This window comes from Vespa velutina, chromosome 1 (assembly GCF_912470025.1).
Source record: "Vespa velutina chromosome 1, iVesVel2.1, whole genome shotgun sequence".
Lineage (NCBI taxonomy): Eukaryota > Metazoa > Arthropoda > Insecta > Hymenoptera > Vespidae > Vespa > Vespa velutina.
In genome coordinates, this window is record NC_062188.1 from 245,080 (window position 1) to 262,779 (window position 17,700).

The window sequence follows — 17,700 nt, forward strand, 5'->3', positions numbered from 1 at the left end:
TACGAGCCGCTTCCAAAATATTCTTCGTCGCGTTTTATTTTGAGAACTCTACGACGCTTTTGGTATACTTAGAATGGCACTTTTAGAAACGAAATTTCGCTATTAATAGCTCTCGCGATCGTTGAATCTATTCGATACGAAGGGAAAAGAGATCGCAACGGACGACGAGCATTTCTTTATTACTTATATTTTTATTGAAATATATCGTGTTTTATTCTATATCATATACGTGGTATGCGTTTTTAAGTTTTTCCCTATAAAATCGTCGGAGAAGGTGTTGATTCTATAAAATTAGATCAGTTTGCAATTATTGCTTCCAAAAGTGACATTTTCAAGGGGTGGTAACTCGAAAGGAGCGCAACTGAAATGCGCGATAAAATGATTCCTTGAAGGAGCACCCCCGCGAAGAACCATAAAGGAGCCCGCTTCGCATTACCGTAAATTGTCGTCCACGATAATGATGTGCTGTGATTTTTTTTTAGCAAATATTTTTCTTCGATATAAATTACGACATATTTGCTCATTTTGCGGCCTGCCGTCCTATAAATATTTTTAAACAGGTGCATAAATGTTTGCAGAAGCAACAACTCGAGAGACGTTACGGTTCGCCTCATTTTTCGCGTCGAACTGAAAAAAGAAGGAGAGTGTGTCCGTGAAATCTCACATTCTGAAGGGTTGTGTGTGTGTGTGTGTGTGTATACAGAGAGAGAGAGAGAGAGAGATGGAAAATAATCGTCGTACGTAAAAATTCTTAGATTTTGATTCTTTACAGCTCGCGTCGGTCGGGCAGGTGCGATCGCGGAAGACGGATGATCGGTCGATCGCCATTTCGCTTAATCGATCGTTCACACATGGATTTCGAAATTTATTGTTGCCAACCGATTTACTAACGCATAAAGCAGTCGACGCTTTTACACGCGAATAAGAAAACAGCTCGAATATGCGCGCGAGAGAGAAGAGAAAAAATATTTTCATTTTACAGACAACAGTCTCCGGTGGTGCGAAGCGATCGAAATATTTGTTCGTAGACTTTGAAATAAATCAAATGAGATATTCAAAAGCAATATTTTGAAACGACGACAGGGAGACGTGGAGAAAGAGAGAGGCTCTCAAAATAGGTCAACCATTCGGCGTTATCCGGTGACCTCTCCTCTATCGATCGACAACGTATACCTATTTACGACAACAACTCTCTTCCCGACCTTGCTTAGAACTCGTCTTCTACATTCTCTCGTGTTCCTTCCGAAAACACGAACGCGACTATAGACAACGGAGAGAATTGGATGATGATAATGGGGGGGGGAGGGGGGGGGGGGAAGAAGAGAGTGGTCGTAAAATCCGAGAGTCGAAAGTTCCAACCGTTTCGAATAGATCTTAAAAGGTAAAGGAAAATTACACGTTCCTTTGTCCAAACGATAGACAATAGTCTATCGTAGGTTGCTTTCCGTATTCAAAGACACAACCACCGTAACTTTCCGAGTGCAGAAGATGTGGGTTTTCATCGAGTTACCGATCGAGCAGTTCCAACGACGAATACAAATCGGGCAAGGACTCTCTAGGCTCACCTCCCCCCCCCCCCCCGCTGTTCGCCCAACCGATGGACAAAAGAAGAGACCTCCAGGGAGGTAACATAAAAGAGGGAGGGCTAGATCTCGTTAGGAGGAAATCGCCTGAGTATAGCCTGGACGCATCCATCAAAAGACGTCCTTTCGTTTCCTGCTTTCGTTTTTTTCCTTTGCTCGTCGCTGACCACTCAGCGAGCTTTTCCTTTCCGATTTCGATATTTACGATTGATCGATGAAACGCTAATACGTCCCCCGGCACATTGACGTACGTTCCTCCTATTCAAGTTAGGTAGAAGCAAGCGCGTATTACATACACGGACGATATAATGGCACGTGCCAAATGCTTTTTCACCTATCTCCGATCGCCGCTCTCTTATCATCGACGTGTACGAGCTTTCCTGGCTGAGCCGATATACATCGCCCCTTAAGTGGATACTTCATTTTCGTGCTACGCCGTAATACGAATCAGGAAATGAAAAAATGGATTTGTATCTTCGTACACGACTCCTATTCATGGAAGGAGAAACGAACATCGACCTTTGCACCTTTCTATATTTGTTTCAACGAGGCGAATCAGGGCCTGCCAAATTTTCCTTGGCAGAGGAGAGAGAGAGAGAGAGAGAGAAAACGAATCACCGAGGTGTCGTCATCGAGCTCGAAGAAATCGAAACGAGTCGAGAGGAGTCGACGATGTTACAAACGTACTGCTGCCAGTTGCGTTTCGCCGTCTCTCGGATCCTTTCTTCCTCCTTTCCGTTTGTCTCCATTTCAATCCGTTTTCTTCGATTTGCCATTTCGTTTTCATGTCTCTCGCGCCTGAATTGGCACAATGTGGGTCAGGAGTCTCCGATCTCGCAAAGATTTTCCAAAACGACGCGACCGAGCAACCTATAAATAGAATTTTAATGACGAGCTTAATTTATGGTTCTCGTTCCGCTTCGAAGTGTAGTTTTGTTACAGAACGAAATTAAGTCCGGCGAGCCGGAGAAATGTGTTTAGAAGATTGGAGGAATTGTGCGTCTATTGGATAACGGTAAATCGAGCTCGCCCAGCTTCTCCGAATGTTCTCTCTCTCTCTCTCTCTCTCTCTCTCTGTGTGTGTGTGTTCGCGTAGAGTCGCAAAAGTTCTCTACGAAGCGTATCGGCGCGACCTCGTTCCGCATTGTCCCAAATTGATCATTTCCATTTCAAGACGAAGCATCGAACGTCGTTAAAAATTTTCCCATTGAAAAAGATCAACTAGCGATTTGATAGGACTGACAATACACAATCGTTGAATATAATGAAAGAAAGAGGGAGAGTGAGGGGAGGGATATGGAATATGAAGGAAGAGGGACTTTCGGTTATAATTAGTAACGATTCTATAAAAGATGCTAAACTTATACCGTCAAACGCTTCGTATCGTTACGTTTTGTTTTGTGTTTTCGAGAGAGAGAACTGACGTCCAGTCACAAGCCACAGCCGCCGTCGGACGACACTTTCTGTACACGTGCACGGCAACGGCTTATCGAACGTTCGTGCCGAACGAAGTTCGGCCCTATCATCGGGGATTAATTAAGAAGCGAGGACACGATTAGCCGTCGATCGAGTCGGTACGACGGGCGCCGGCACCTCCATCGGCACTCACTCACACACACGCACGCACGCACGCTGCACGTATACTCCTCGTATATATATGTACGGACAGCTAAGAGAGACGAAGCAACAGCAGCCCAGCAGCACGTGCACATACACCGAGTAAAAGAGTGAGAGAGAGAGAGAGAGAGAGAGAGATAGACCGAGAAAGAGGGGAGAGGGAGGGGAGAGAGCACTACGACGGCGGCCGATCGCCATTTATCGTCCGCCGCGGAATCGTCGAGGAGAGAGCGTGAATGAGTTCGAAGATCGACTGCCCACGAATGATTCACGCTGCCTACGCGATTTACTACATTACAGTAAGTGTCCTACAGTCGTAAACAAGCCGATAAACGGTATAAATAGGGTTTTGTTTATTGCCGAGTAAGTCGCATTATCGGTTAGTCAAACACCGCTTTCGCGCTTTTCTCTCTTCTTCTTTATCGAACATTGCTCGTGCTTATTTCAACGTACTTCTTTTTCTTGTTGTTTTTTTTTTTTTTTTTTTTTTTTTTTTTTTTTATTCACACGTAGGACGTGCTTATTCGTACAGGACGCGCTTTGTAAAGTACGTCGTTATCGGACGAATTTTTGACTAATTATTCGCAGCGAATCTCTCTTATAAAATCGATATTAGCCTTCGCAAGTAACGTCCCACGATAAGATCGTTGTTTTCCTTCTCGAGTAATCGATAAGAGCCTATGTAGCTTTCGACTTGTCGCGTTGGTATTAACGTGAGAATCAAAGGCAAAGAAAGAACTTACCTAGGATCATTGAGATTCTACGAGGTGGTCTACGATAAAGAAAGAATTCGATCGCGATACTGGATATATGTCGAACTTTTGAGGCGACACATGTAGGCGACCGCCGGCGTATTGATTCGTATAAAAATTCGTAGAGGCGGTCCCTTTGTCGGCAATCCTATCGAATGCATTGCGCATCCCCATGCATTTGTTAATTGACCGACCGGTCACATTTATTTCCGGTTCGTCACGAGCGCGTTTTTCTGGTCTCGACGAACCTGGCTGGTTCAACGCCAGTAGGCGAGGTAGTCGAGGTTATCGTTGCTACGGCTCACGTCTGTCATTGTGTTACTCGAGTCGACTTAGCATTGTTCTCGGCGATCGATGAATCGCCACGTGAATACTAGAGAGGCGCGCTATAGCACCTCTGACGTTCTCGATTTGCTCTGAATAAATATTCGGAGAAACGATTGCGTCGGTTCGTTGCGAAAGAAAATCTACTCTAGCGCGCGTTATACGATGGAGAAGGAAAAGCTACCTCCTGACTTTATCGCTGAGCTGTTTAGAACGCGTCGATAACGATAGGGACGCGCCAGAGAGCTCCTTTAGAGAAACCTTACGTTGGGATTTTCGAAGCGAAAAATTTTCGGTCTAAACGTTTTTCCACGTACTTGCGAGTCCATATCGAGCGCGCGAAGAACCGATAAAGTCCTAAGATTCGAGGAAGGAGTAAACAACGCCATTTTTCCTCTTTCTCTCGTTCGTTGGACTTTGGTATTTCTAATAAAGTCTAGTAAAGCGGATCGATCACGCTGGAAAACAAGATACACGTATCGTCGGCAGCAACGAAACAACAAACATTAGGCAGTTATCGCGTTGTAACCCGATATTCTTGGACTTTTTGAAAATTGATCGTCCACGTCGATGTGTAAGCTTTGAAAAGCCGAGCGCGTCGCGTCGAAATTGCGTCTACGCACGCGCACGCGCACGCGGGAACAGAACGCATGACATTTCAAAAGTTTGAACCGCATAGTTCGGCACGAATTATTATGTTGAAATAACTACAGTCGAAGCGATCAACGGTCATTACTTTTTATCGCGATAATGAAAAATTCCAAGTCAAGTGTGTGCGAAACGAATGAGAACTCTCGAAGGAACAAACAAACAAACAAACAAACAAACAAACGAACGATCAACATTAACGATCTTACGATCGCGCGTCATTATCTAATAGTCGTGTCTTATCGTGTGTGTATGTATATGTACAATCGAGGTTCGTTCGAAAGAGCCTCCTCCACACTAACATAGTAAAATTAAAGCGCGTCGAACGATATTGTTTTCTTTCAAACTCTCTCCATTTCGATTAAGAAAATAAAATCGCTTTGTTTCGATAATTAGTTGAACATTCGAAAGGTAAAGAAAAGGAAAGAAAACAAAAAAAAAAAAGAAAGAAAAAAAAAACACAAAAAAAAGCAAAACTCTTTATCGCCAAAAGTTTCCGATAGCGCGCGATCTATTATGAAACTTCATCGTGCCGCTTCGTTATCGTACGCGATATTTGTTTTTCGATCTCAAGATAGGAGAACGTGCACGACGAAGTTAGGTTACTTTCGCGAGAATTAGAAACGCGATGCAATCTTTATCGTGACTCTCGATATCTGCCTTCGTGGAGGTTCGTAGAAAAAAGAAAGATTAGCGTTGTTAGATTAAAAGTCAAGTTCAAAGATAGCGGGTTTGTGTTCCTCGGTCTATCGACGGCCTAAGTTCAACGATCGATCGCCGTTTTTTGAATCTTTTTTCGAAAAGGAAAAGGATCGTCGTAAAGGAAACATAAAGGAGCAAGACGAAGGAAAGGAAGAAAAAGAAAAGTTGGCGGAATAGCAATTGGATGCAACGCTCGAGGAATCCGAGAACCGACCGGATGCAACGCCAGAATGGGAATGCGAGGCAACGCGCGAGCCGCAAGAGTCCGTTACTCGTATCGGGTATTTCCGAGAACACGACTATAAACAAACAAACACACGGAGAGCGAGCGCGAGAAGGACGGAGACCGAGAGAGAGAGAGAGAGAGAGAGAGAAAAGATAGAGGAAAGGGAGGTACGCAGAGTGCGCGCGCGTTCATTCGCGCGTGCCCTACCTTCCAAGGCGAGAGAGCGCACTCTGTGAGCCCGAAGATGGTAGGGGTGACAGGGAGTGGGGAGAGTGGCGCCGTCGCTTCGAGTATCCCCGCCGGGGCGCCAACGCATGCGCGCCAACCGAAATTCCCCTCCTCCTTACCGCAACTAACCGTATGGACTTTTTCCCCTCGAACGGTCAAATTCGAACGCGAACTCGTCGCCGCGCCAATAAACAATTCCGAATGTTTATCCGTCCTCGTGATAGTAAGCCGATGTCAACGGGCGCGTATCGTATCGTTATTCTTCCTTTTCCCTTTTCTTCCATTCCCGATTCAATTTTTCTTGCCCTTTTTTTCCTACGTTCGACTTAAAAAAAGTCTTTTAAAGAGACTTTTCTTTCTTTACGTCGTTAGGATCAACTAAGAGAAGGAGAAGGAAAGAGAAGACTCGAGGCGTAGTCCGTGCTTTCATTGTAATTTTCGCATTTGACCACAGTGGTAAGCGTGCTTTACGATCTACGACTAAGATTACCGACACTACGACGACAACGATGACGTAGGTGGGGCGGTTGCGGGGGGGGGGGAATTACGGAGCGAGGGAGAGAGAGAAAAGCAGCTTCTCGAGCGCGCGCGCGCGCGCACCCCACTCGAAGCTCCCGGATGCGGGCTCGAGCAAGGCTCAAAGAGAGGGGATAGAACGCTCGAGGAAGAGGTCGTACTCGGTGGTGGGGAGGCTTGCCGCCAAGAGACCTACTCGTGGTGGGGAGAAAGCGCGGGTTAGCAGCCCGGACCCGCCAAGCGTAGAATTCAGTAAGCGAACGGCTCTCTATGGCCGCGAACGTGTTTTTCGTTCTTCGGTTCCCGCGCATGCACATATACGCGTATGTCGTTCCCGAGAGACACACTTATCGGAAGGAAACATAATATATATATATACATATATATCTATCGGGACTTTTGTTTGGAAATCCGCTAAACGTTGACGACTATCACCATCGACTTCGTCCACATCATCGTCATCATCATTGCCATTATTATCATCGGTTCTTCTAATTCCTGTCATCGCAAAAAAAAAGAAAAGTTTCTAACGTAAGACGGAAAAACGCAACACGTAACAGTAACCACAATACTACTACTGCTACTACTACCACTACTACTACTATTACTACTAAATCGATCCATCCTCCAACCGACGAGACACAACACCACCTATAACAACAACAACAACAACAACAACAACAACAACAACAACAACGACGACGACGACGACGAACTCATCCGTCATTCCTCTTTTTTTTCTTCTTTTCCCGCAACCTCGAAAGTTCATCATCGGAGCAGCGATCAAAAGCAAATACACATCTTTGGTTTTTCCTCGAATCATTTCGGTTTTCGATTTTTCTTATCTTCGTTTCCGCGCAACTGTGGCTTTAATCATTCAAACTGGATTCCAACAAGCAGTACGTGTCGCGATTACATCGCGGCTACCGGAGGCTTAAGAAGTTATTCAAGGTAAGATTTTCCCAAAGAGACATCGTAGAAGATAGATAAAAGCGATTTGTGCGGAAAAGTGTGTTTCCTCCCAAGTGCTCATACTAACTTTCTCCTTGCGAAAAAGGTACATATTTGTTTTCCTTTGACGGGGGAAGACCGGAGCGTTGATGGGGAAAAAGTAAAAAATATTAAAAAAGGTATGAGACGAGCTTGTAAGCGTAAAGAAGGCTTTTTCGTTGCTCGAAATTATTTCTAAATAAGACGCTTGTGTCGCGTTAGACGATCGGGAAGAGAGCGAGCATCCCTTGCGGTGTATTCGAGGTGAATAGCGAACGATACCTCGCTTACGAAGAAGATGAAAGAGTCGAGGTTAACATACTGCCTCGCGGCATGAATAATTTACGCTCGGTCGAATTTAAATAAATTCGCCTGAAGCTGAGTTCGCGCGAGTGCGGTACGTTCTCTCTCTCTCTCTCTCTCTCTCTCTCTCTCTCTCTCTCTCTCTCTCTCTCTCTCTCTCTCTTTCCCTCTGCGAACGACTCGCCTCGAAAGTTGTTTACAGAGGCCTTCGGAGTCGATTTTTTAAACAGGTTCGCGACGGAACGCGGAATTTTCGATAGGAAGACCAGTTGCCAGGTGATTTTTTATTCGGTCTAGATTCCTTTTTCGTGTATCACGCGCGCTCTTTCCTATTTATATTTATATATATATATATATATATATATATATATATATATATATATGTATATGTATATGTATATATATGTTTGTGGATATGTAAATACATGTGTACGTATATACGCTCGCGCAGAATGAATCGCAAAAGAAACGTCGTCGGATTTCTCGTAATTACATTGGCGAATTAAAGGAAAGAGCGAGCGAGAAACTAAGTCTTCGAGGTTGAGAGAATTCGATGAGAACGGTGTCACCACCGATAGGCTCGTCTGAACTTCGAACCCCTCCAACGGATAATCAAGATTCTTCCTCCGAGTGTTTATTCTCGAGCGATCGAAAAAAACATGTTTTCGTCGAGCTCACTTATTTGTCAAGAGTCTCTAGCTCTTTGATAAAGTTAGAAAATAGATATTTTCAATAGTAGTTTGTACGGTCGTTTGACAACAAACCGCCTACGCTCTCCCCACCTCTTGTGCTAAACCGTTAAAGAAACAATATCTTGATACGTAAAGGAAGGTTAACGTAGTCGAGAGAAATTTGAAAAAGACGACGACATTACCGTACTACTACTACAGCCAGCGTACGCATACTACGCACTCATTATATCCAACAATAAGTTCGAGGAAGAAGCACTCTAAGCTAGTCTAAATCGTGCCTCATCATTGACCCCGGCTACTTCTCTTTTCCGAAGCACCGCGTCTCGATCGATAACGCTTAAAGCGCGAGAAGAAGGAAAAGCTACTACCCTCTTTACCCTCTCCCTTTTCTTTCCCGCCCTTCTTTCTTCCCTTTCCATTTTCTTTTCTACGCGGCGTTTTCTCTCCTTATTTCTCTTATATTTTTTACCTTATTTACATATTTTAAGTTTATATCTGTTCGTATTTTGTTCTTTTTTACTGACTTGAGAAGCTGTGCATGGCCTAGTGCAATAAAATTCTCTCTCTCTCTCTCTCTCTCTCTCTCTCTCTCTCTCTCGCTTTTGGAGCAAGGGATCGCCGCGTGTTCTAATTTAGGTTGTGCTCGCGACACGTTTCTCAGCGTCTGCGAATGCAAAACATTTCATTCACGGACAAAAGTGTCGGCCGCCGCGCCGCCGCCGCCGCCACCGCCGATAGGCGTAGTCCCTTCTGTGTTCTCGGGAAAAACGGTACGAAAGTGGGGATGCCGGAGATCGGCCTCCTTCCTCTTCTCTCTCTCTCTCTCTCTCTCGTCCGTTCGTCCGTCCGTCCATCCGTCGTGGCTGCCACCGCCACTGCCGTCTGTCGCCGCTCGCGCAAAGGGAGAACGACGAGCAGGGAGAAAGGTGGTGGACCGTGTTGTCCAGTGGTTCTTCGCGTCGTCTTCATCCCTTCAAGAAGAACTCTCACTTGGATTGCATTTTCTATTTCACATCGCCATTGGAAGAAAATAAAGTAATTAATAAACATTGCAATTCGACTTTTGAATATTTCAATAATCGTATGGCGTAGAAATGATTAAAACTTTATTTCATATAAACGGCTGCAACGAATAAAATTAAGAACCACTGAGATGGTTGGTACTGCGTGCCGCTGTGAGAGTGCAGCACCGTTTGCGGCACGAAAAAACGCAACCGCCATGTAAGCGGGAAGAGAGAGGGAAGAAATGAGCGAACGAGCGAGAGAGAGAGGTCGGAAAGTTATAAAGGACGGAAAAAAGGCGCGCGTGCGAGAAGGAGAGAAACGAGCAAAGCTAAAATTAGAATGTCCGTTGGAATGCCACTCGTTCTCTCTCGTGTGTAAATGCGTACGCGTGCGTACGTGTGTGCTCGCTCCTCTCTTTTCTACGTGCTATACGTGCGACTATGCTGTCGCATATATCCTATAGAAAGAGAGTCACTGCAAAGCAGACCCAAAAGCATTGAAAAGAAAAGATTCCGTCTTTCGGAAAATTCCTTAGTCGTTCTTCTTTCTGCTCCGAAACAATTTTTATCGTTCTTCTCGTGCGTTTTTTTTTTCTTTTCTTTTTTTTTTTTCGAAGAGGATGAGGAAAAGTGGGGGAAAAAGAAGGGGCCGTTGTATCTCCTCGTGTACTAGATCAAAACGCGTTTCAGGGATTGGATTTGCAACCAGGAAGAAACGCGGTCACCGTTTCCACTGTGCGCGGTGTCTCACAAATCCACTTTTCCGACGAGGGCTTTTCTCGTGAAAGGGACCGGCCTGCTCTCGTTTCTCTTTCCTTGGAAAATGGGGCAACTTGCTCCGATATCGCACGCGCATACTCGCTTTTCACTATGGAACGTTTCCATAGGCCCTGCTATTGGGAAATTCGTCGAGCGTTATAGACGAAATGGTTTCGAGTTGTGATTCGAAGCGTAGATAAGAGTATAAAGGAGAGATAAGTAAGGGGGAACTGGAGAAAAAACTAGAGAAAGAGAGAGAGAGAGAGAGAGAGAGAGAGAGAGAGAGGTAACTCGAGCGTTACTCCTCGGAACGTCATCGCGTAGGGCCGACAAGGCTTCTCTCGAGCTAACGCTCTCGAGAAGGTCGACGGCCTGATACGGATGGTTGACGACGCTGTGGGGCCCGCCTCGTAACCGGCCTGGGAAGAACGTGAACGTCCTCTCTCTCTCTCTCTCTCTCTCTCCCTTTTCCTTCCGACCCTGTGCCAACATCCAAATCGCCTGTCTTCTTTCAAGTCCTCTAGAAAGATTATTATTGTATCTTTCAGGTAGAATATCTCGTGCATAGACCTACAAAGATGCGAGCTAAGCGAAGCGTGGGTGACGAATCACGAAATTGAACCGTTGCGCGTCTTTTATCTCTTCCATTATCTCTCGACGGAGTCGATATACGATGACCCGGTACCTGTGCTTTTCCTCGAGCACTCTTACCTCTCCGTATCGTCTTATTTATCGTCTTCTCGTATTTCGGCGGAAGTGCGTTGCTCCTGAAGTACGTCTTTCGGGACAGGAAATGATAAGATTAAGGGTCGATGGTCCGAACGCGGTAAAAACGAGTAGCGGAAATGCGTAAGACGTCTCACGTCTCCTTCGCTTTTCGATCGAGGATCGTTCGTAGCGTGGGAGGATAAAGCTCTATGTCTGTCTCTCTCTTTCCCTCGACGCGTGGGGCCACGTGCCGCGTTGGTAGTGCGGTGACGTCAGACGACGACTTCCGCTCCGCGATTTCCCGATGCTACCGGATGAGAGGAGTTAAGAGTACCGGATACCAAATTCTCCGTAGGCTCTCCTCGCGTTTCGCTAACTAACGCTAGGCTACACCTTATTCGAGCTCGTATCCTCGACCAAAGTTTCTCTAAAGTTCCTCCGAAGAAAAGTTTTTCTTTTTTTTTTGTTTCAGCGTGTGGCGAATCAGGCGCTTACCGTTTCGCCACAGCCGGCAGTAACGGTGGAGGGGCCGGTATCCAAAATGTCTCCACCGACGAACGACGTGACCAACGGTGTAGTGGCGCCAGCAGCCACCTTGGCGCCCCGAGTTCCTACGAACCCTTCGCTTACCACCGTAAATCCGCTCACGCACAAGCGCACTCCGAAGGATTTCATTTTTGTCAAGGTGATCGGCGAGGGAAGCTTCTCCACCGTAAGTTCTTTTCTCTTTTGGTCATTTTTCTCCTCGTTCTCTGCTATTAGGAATTCTCTCTCTCTCTCTCTCTCTCTCTCTCTCTCTCTCTCTCTCTCTCTCTCTCTCTCTCTCTCTCTCTCTCCAAGAAAGGCAGGTGTTGAACATCTAAATTTCTCCTTCAGGTTTACCTCGCCAAGGATATCCATACCAGCAAGGAGTACGCGATAAAAGTGTGCGAAAAGCGTCACGTCATCAAGGAGAAAAAGACCGAATACGTGAAACGCGAGAAGGAGGTGTTGAACATGCTCGCGACAGCGAAACACTCATTCGTACGTTTGTTCTGCACCTTTCAAGACATAGAAAGACTCTATTTCGTCCTATCGTACGCGAAAAACGGCGAGCTCTTACCTTATATCAATAAGGTTGGCTCCTTTGACATCGAATGTACCAAGTTCTACTCGGCGGAGATCCTACGTGGTCTCGAGTACCTTCACGGTCTTGGCATCATTCATCGTGATCTCAAGCCGGAGAACATACTTTTGGACGAGAAGATGCATCTGCTAATTACCGATTTCGGCAGCGCTAAAATCCTAAAAGATCCGGAGACACCGCAAGTGATGGGATCTCCGGCGGATGACGCTCAACAACAACAACAACAACAACAACAACAGCAGCAGCAGCAGCAGCAGCAACAGCAGCAGCCGCAGCCGCAACAGCAGAGTCGCAAGGAACGCAGAGGTTCCTTCGTCGGCACCGCGCAATACGTCTCACCGGAATTACTGACCGACAAAACGGCGAGCAGAGCGTCGGATCTTTGGGCGCTCGGCTGCATCGTCTACCAGATGGTCGCCGGTTTGCCACCGTTCCGTTCGCGGAGCGAATATTTGATATTCCAAAAGATCTTAAAGCTCGAGTACGAAATACCCGATGGCTTCTGCGAGTTGGCCAAATCCCTCGTCAGTCGGCTTCTCGTGCTTGAACCGAATGAAAGACTCGGCGCTCAGGACGAGCACGGCGCCGGTTATCCCAGTATTCGTGCTCATCCATTCTTCGAGGGTGTCGACTTTGAGACCCTGCACGAACAAACGCCACCGCCGATTTATCCCTATTTGCCCGGCACCTCGGAGCACGAGGAACTCAGGTCGCAGTACAGAGTTCCGGATCATCTCGAGCCCGGGCTCGACGACAAGCAACTAACGAGACTTCTCGGGCTTGGCATCGGCGAGGACGACGACGACGACGACGACGACGACGACGAAGACGAAGACGACGAACACGAGAACAACGCGGACAACAGTGCCGAACCTCCTAGTGGTAACGAGCCGAGCGAACGAGCCATCGACAAACCCGCCCGACGTGCCGCTGTACTTGCCGCCGCTGCCACCGTTGCCGAAAGACAACCGAGAAAGACTAGGACCTCCGGCACCGAAAGCAACATCGCCGATCTCACGCCCGAGGAGATCAGAAACCGATTGGAGAAGCAACGAACGTCCAGTCAATGGGACGTCTTCGTCGAGGGTAATCTCATCTTGAAGCAAGGCTTCGTCAACAAGAGAAAGGGCCTCTTCGCTAGACGGAGAATGCTCTTGCTCACAACCGGACCTCACCTATATTACGTCGACTCTGTCAATATGGTGCTCAAGGGTGAGATACCCTGGAGCCCTGAACTCAGGGTCGAGCCCAAGAACTTTAAGATTTTCTTTGTCCATACTGTAAGTTTCTATACAATTCGAATCGAAACGAACTTGATGTCGTTTCATGTTTTTTCTCTCTAATCGAATCTCAATTTTTTTCGCGTTACAGCCAAACAGGACGTATTATCTCGAAGATCCCGAAGGATTCGCATTAGAGTGGTGTAGAGCTATCGAGGAGATGCGAGTCCATTGTTACGGCCTGCAGGAATCTACCGCTTAAGAAGAAAGTTGTCCGAGAACAATGACTACGACTTGATCGTCCGAGAAGATGACGATAGAGATTCGATGATTTCATCCTTTCGAATTTTCACATTATATAGGAAAGAATTTGTTATATGTGTGTATGTGTGTGTATACATATATATGTATATATATATATACATATATATGTATACACACACACACACACACACACACACACATAGGAAGACATCGTAGGGACCGATAGATGTCGCTTCTACTTTAGAAAAGGTACTCTAGATCGTTTGGTCGTTTCCCCCTTGATTCTCGAGGGATCTTCTTAAAGTTAGATAAATTATCGTTGCAAGAGGCAGTGGCAAGCTGCTTCGAGACACTAAAGGTAGAGCGAATTGTTTAGGGACAAGTACTTGTGAAGCCGTATCGGTCGTTCATCGATGTAACGTGAATGTGACGCGGCGTCGTGCGAAGCTTTAGGAAAATTCTTTATAAAGTGTTTATAGTCGAAATTTCTAGTTACGGTTAGAAGAGAAGTGACTCGAGGAAAAGCCGAATGAGAGTGTAGAATTAAGAGACGATGTTTACAGCGGATCGACGAAATAGAAAAGGAAAAATATTGGGAGGAATCTAGACACAGACCACCACCCCCTTTGCAGCTTTAATAATATCGCTTACTTTTGTTACGTCAGCCGAGAAACAATTGGTCGAACGTGCGTGCGACTCTTTTTCATATTCGATCTTTTTATTTATTTTTTTTTTCTTTTTTTTTTCTTTTTTTTTCTTTTTCTTCTAATTTTTTCGTCTCCCTATGTACCTGTCTTGTAAATAGAAAAGAACCATTTCACTCGAAAAGCAAGGCAAAGTCTTTGCGAAGCGAGGATGCATGTTTATGCATCCTCATTATATATATATATATTTAGAATTAATAATTAGCGTAATTTGTAAGTACAAAACAGTGTGTGTTCTCGTCGCGTCATCATCGATTCGCTTCTCCTCGGGTTTTTGCTCTCGTTCCGTTTTTTCGTCGCGACCATTTTATCGGGCCTTTGCGGATTTTGAAGAAAAAGAGAAAAAAAGATAATAGACAAAAGGAAAAGAACAACGTCAATTCGAAAACACATAGAACAAAAATCGTCTTGTACGTCGACGTAGAGCAGGGTGGGTTTGCGTCGATAAAAGTTGGAGAGTGCACTGGTAAAAACGATGATTTTCTCCTACCGCGAAGAGGACACGAGAAAAATCGAATGCGATCCTATTTAGATTAAGTAGATAGTCTTGTTTTTTCGCTTAGCTTTAAGAAAAAAATAGGTAACTGTAATATATTTAGAGAAAGCGCACCGAAATTCGCTCTTATTCGCGTGCGCGAGTATAACTTATTTTCCTTCGCGTTAAGCCAATCATTATCGTTATCTCATTATTCGCTATTATTATTATTATTATTGCTATTACTACTACTATTATTATTATTATTATTATTACTACTACTATTATTACTATTATTATTATTATTATTATTATTATTATTATTATTATTATTATTATTATTATATCGTCATCATTATTATCACTATAATTATATACCTTTTAATAACTCTAGGATGCATTATTAACGCTCTTGTTAACTACTACGTAGCTATATGTATTATAATATCACCGATATAAGTATTGTTTCCTCGTAGATTTAAAAAAGCGTAATTTTTCGTTTATTTATTATAGAAGAAGCGTATTCGTCCTACGTTATTTATTTTTCTCTTAGTTCTTTTTTGTTTATTTTTTTTTTGTTCCATCTTTTCTTTCATTCGGTTTTTCTTCTCTTCGTATTTTTCAAAATAAGATTTAAGAAGTCTGTATAGATGTTACGCATTAGTTGTATTACCGCTACCACCACTGCGACTATTACTACTATTAATGCTATTACCAATTATCATCGCTACTATAACACCGCGTTGAATATTGTATATAAATGTGTGTATATATCTTTATATATATATATATTATTATTATTATTATTATTATTATATATATATATATATATATATATATATATATATATATATATATATTCTCTCTAGTAATTGCGTATATGTACACACATATAGATAGTAGAAACAATACGCAAGCGTGTATAAACCCATTACAACGTCATTGTAAAGTTAGAAACTTTGTAAATATATTTCCCGACGATCGTCAAATAGGAATCGGGATGAATCGCCTCGTTTCTTTGGCTTAAAATCGTACGACCAAATTCCTTCATACTGTATATTACATATTTGTACATTATCATTATCTATACGCATTGTATATATATATATACGCACACACACGCATGTCATGTGTATATATATATATATATATATATATATATAAATAATGTTATTATGAGCGATATTTATGAGAATGTGAATATATATAGTTAGTTAGATAATTTGTGTACAAAAGAAATTCTTAGTCTTAGGATACAAAAATTAGGATAGAATTCGTTGACGCTACTCGCCGCGACGAGAAAGGCTCGAAAATAAGGAATTTGATCGTACGTGCGTTTATTCAGTCTTTTTTCGTTGTTGAAAATTTCAATGTTACAATAGTGGGAGTGCGCGTAATGGTCGACTTCCTCGTGAGCGCAGATTTAAACAGGGTATATAAAAATAGAGAGAACTGTGCGGAAAGCGAAAAGAACGGATGTAAGGTCGAATTTCGTGGAGCAGGGAGCCGTAGCTCGATGTGTTCGAAATAATGGCGGTTCTTCTTTTAGATCCGGCATTGTCCTCGCGCCCAGTGGCTCTTTCCAAAGTGACCGCTTTTGGTGGGCTACGTACGGTGCGAGCGGACCAAGAAAAACGGAAATTTCTTCGCACGAATTTCTTCCATCTACGCGTTCTTTTTTTAATTTTCCGCCTTCTTCCCTCTTTCCTAGTTGCACGACTTTTTTCTTTCTCGCGAGGATGTTTTCATTTTTCCATTTATTTTTTCTTTTTCTTTAAGTCTTTATCCTTTTGTGTCTGTGTGTGTGTGTGTGTGTGTGTGCGCGCGCGTGTGTGTGCGCGCGTGTGTATGCGTATGCGTACGTGTTCGTTCCATTTTGACTTTATTATCGTGCTCTCTCACTCCTCTCTCTCTCTCTCTCTCTCTCCTACCGATCGATCTCCATTCGATCGGTCGATCGAAACGAGGTATTGTAGATATATATTAAACGTGAAAATTGAGACATTCGTGGCACATACCAAAGCGCGATAATGCAGCTTTATTTCGCACGCGTTCTTTACGCCAAGCCGCATCTTGTTTTTCTACGTTTTATGTAGACTTACTGCTGTAAAGTTGTAATAGGCGTAAAGAAGAGCGTGTGTACGCGAGAAAAGAACGAGGTGGTTCGTTAGATTAATCGTACGTTAGGCGAAAAATGTTTGGTGGATCTTCGAAATCGCAACTCGGAGATCATGGTATTGAGATTCCTATGTGCTTCGAGCGGCGTCGTATTCAGTTTTCCTTTTGTATTATATAGTTCTAATGAAAGAAAATGTATTCGCGAATCGACGCGAAGCGATGCCAGCTCGAAGACGCCTCTTAGCGCGCGACGAGTTCAAAGGAAAATACAAAAATCCTAGTTAATTTAATTAATTTATGTATAATACGCATGTATTAGTGCGTATGTAGGAAGGAGACGAATACTTAACAAAAAAAGAAACAAAATCAGTGGTATAAATTCGTGTTCACGGATCATTTTTTCCGTGGGCCACGCAAGCAATAACAGGCAAGGCCTTGCGAACATTGAAATGCCTACTGTTTCGATGCGATAGAAACGCTTCAAACTATTCATTGCAGTATTACTAAATGTATACAGATTTTAAGATAATACACGATCGACATTTTACACCGGGCCCCAACATGCGTACTCGATCACATCTACACACACACACACACACATATTTTACATGCACTTCAAACACATACTCGTACACAGGATAAGGATAAAGACTGTAAATAGTTAGCACGTAATTGATATTATAGGCGACGAAACCTATTAACATCAAATTTATTTATAGTAAATTTTCCGAAACATATACT

At 43.9% G+C, this 17,700-nt stretch overlaps 1 protein-coding gene across 9 annotated transcripts in view; it reads left to right on the forward strand.

Annotated features, from left to right (window-relative positions):
* LOC124954020 (3-phosphoinositide-dependent protein kinase 1) overlaps nt 1–17,696 on the forward strand; it is a 149,812-nt gene extending 132,116 nt beyond the window's left edge. For 4 of the 9 annotated variants that reach the window (XM_047506260.1, XM_047506270.1, XM_047506220.1 and 1 more), the window contains 3 exons: nt 11,525–11,764; nt 11,929–13,458; nt 13,550–17,696. In XM_047506260.1, coding sequence (XP_047362216.1) covers nt 11,525–11,764; nt 11,929–13,458; nt 13,550–13,660 — 1,881 coding nt within the window. In that variant the 3' untranslated portion in view covers nt 13,661–17,696. Of the gene's footprint in view, nt 1–2,264; nt 3,500–3,824; nt 6,537–7,408; nt 7,548–11,524; nt 11,765–11,928; nt 13,459–13,549 lie in introns of those variants that run through there. The other 5 variants (XR_007102414.1, XM_047506251.1, XM_047506287.1 and 2 more) reach the window with 5 other exon arrangements.
* The last annotated feature ends 4 nt before the right edge of the window (nt 17,697–17,700 follow it).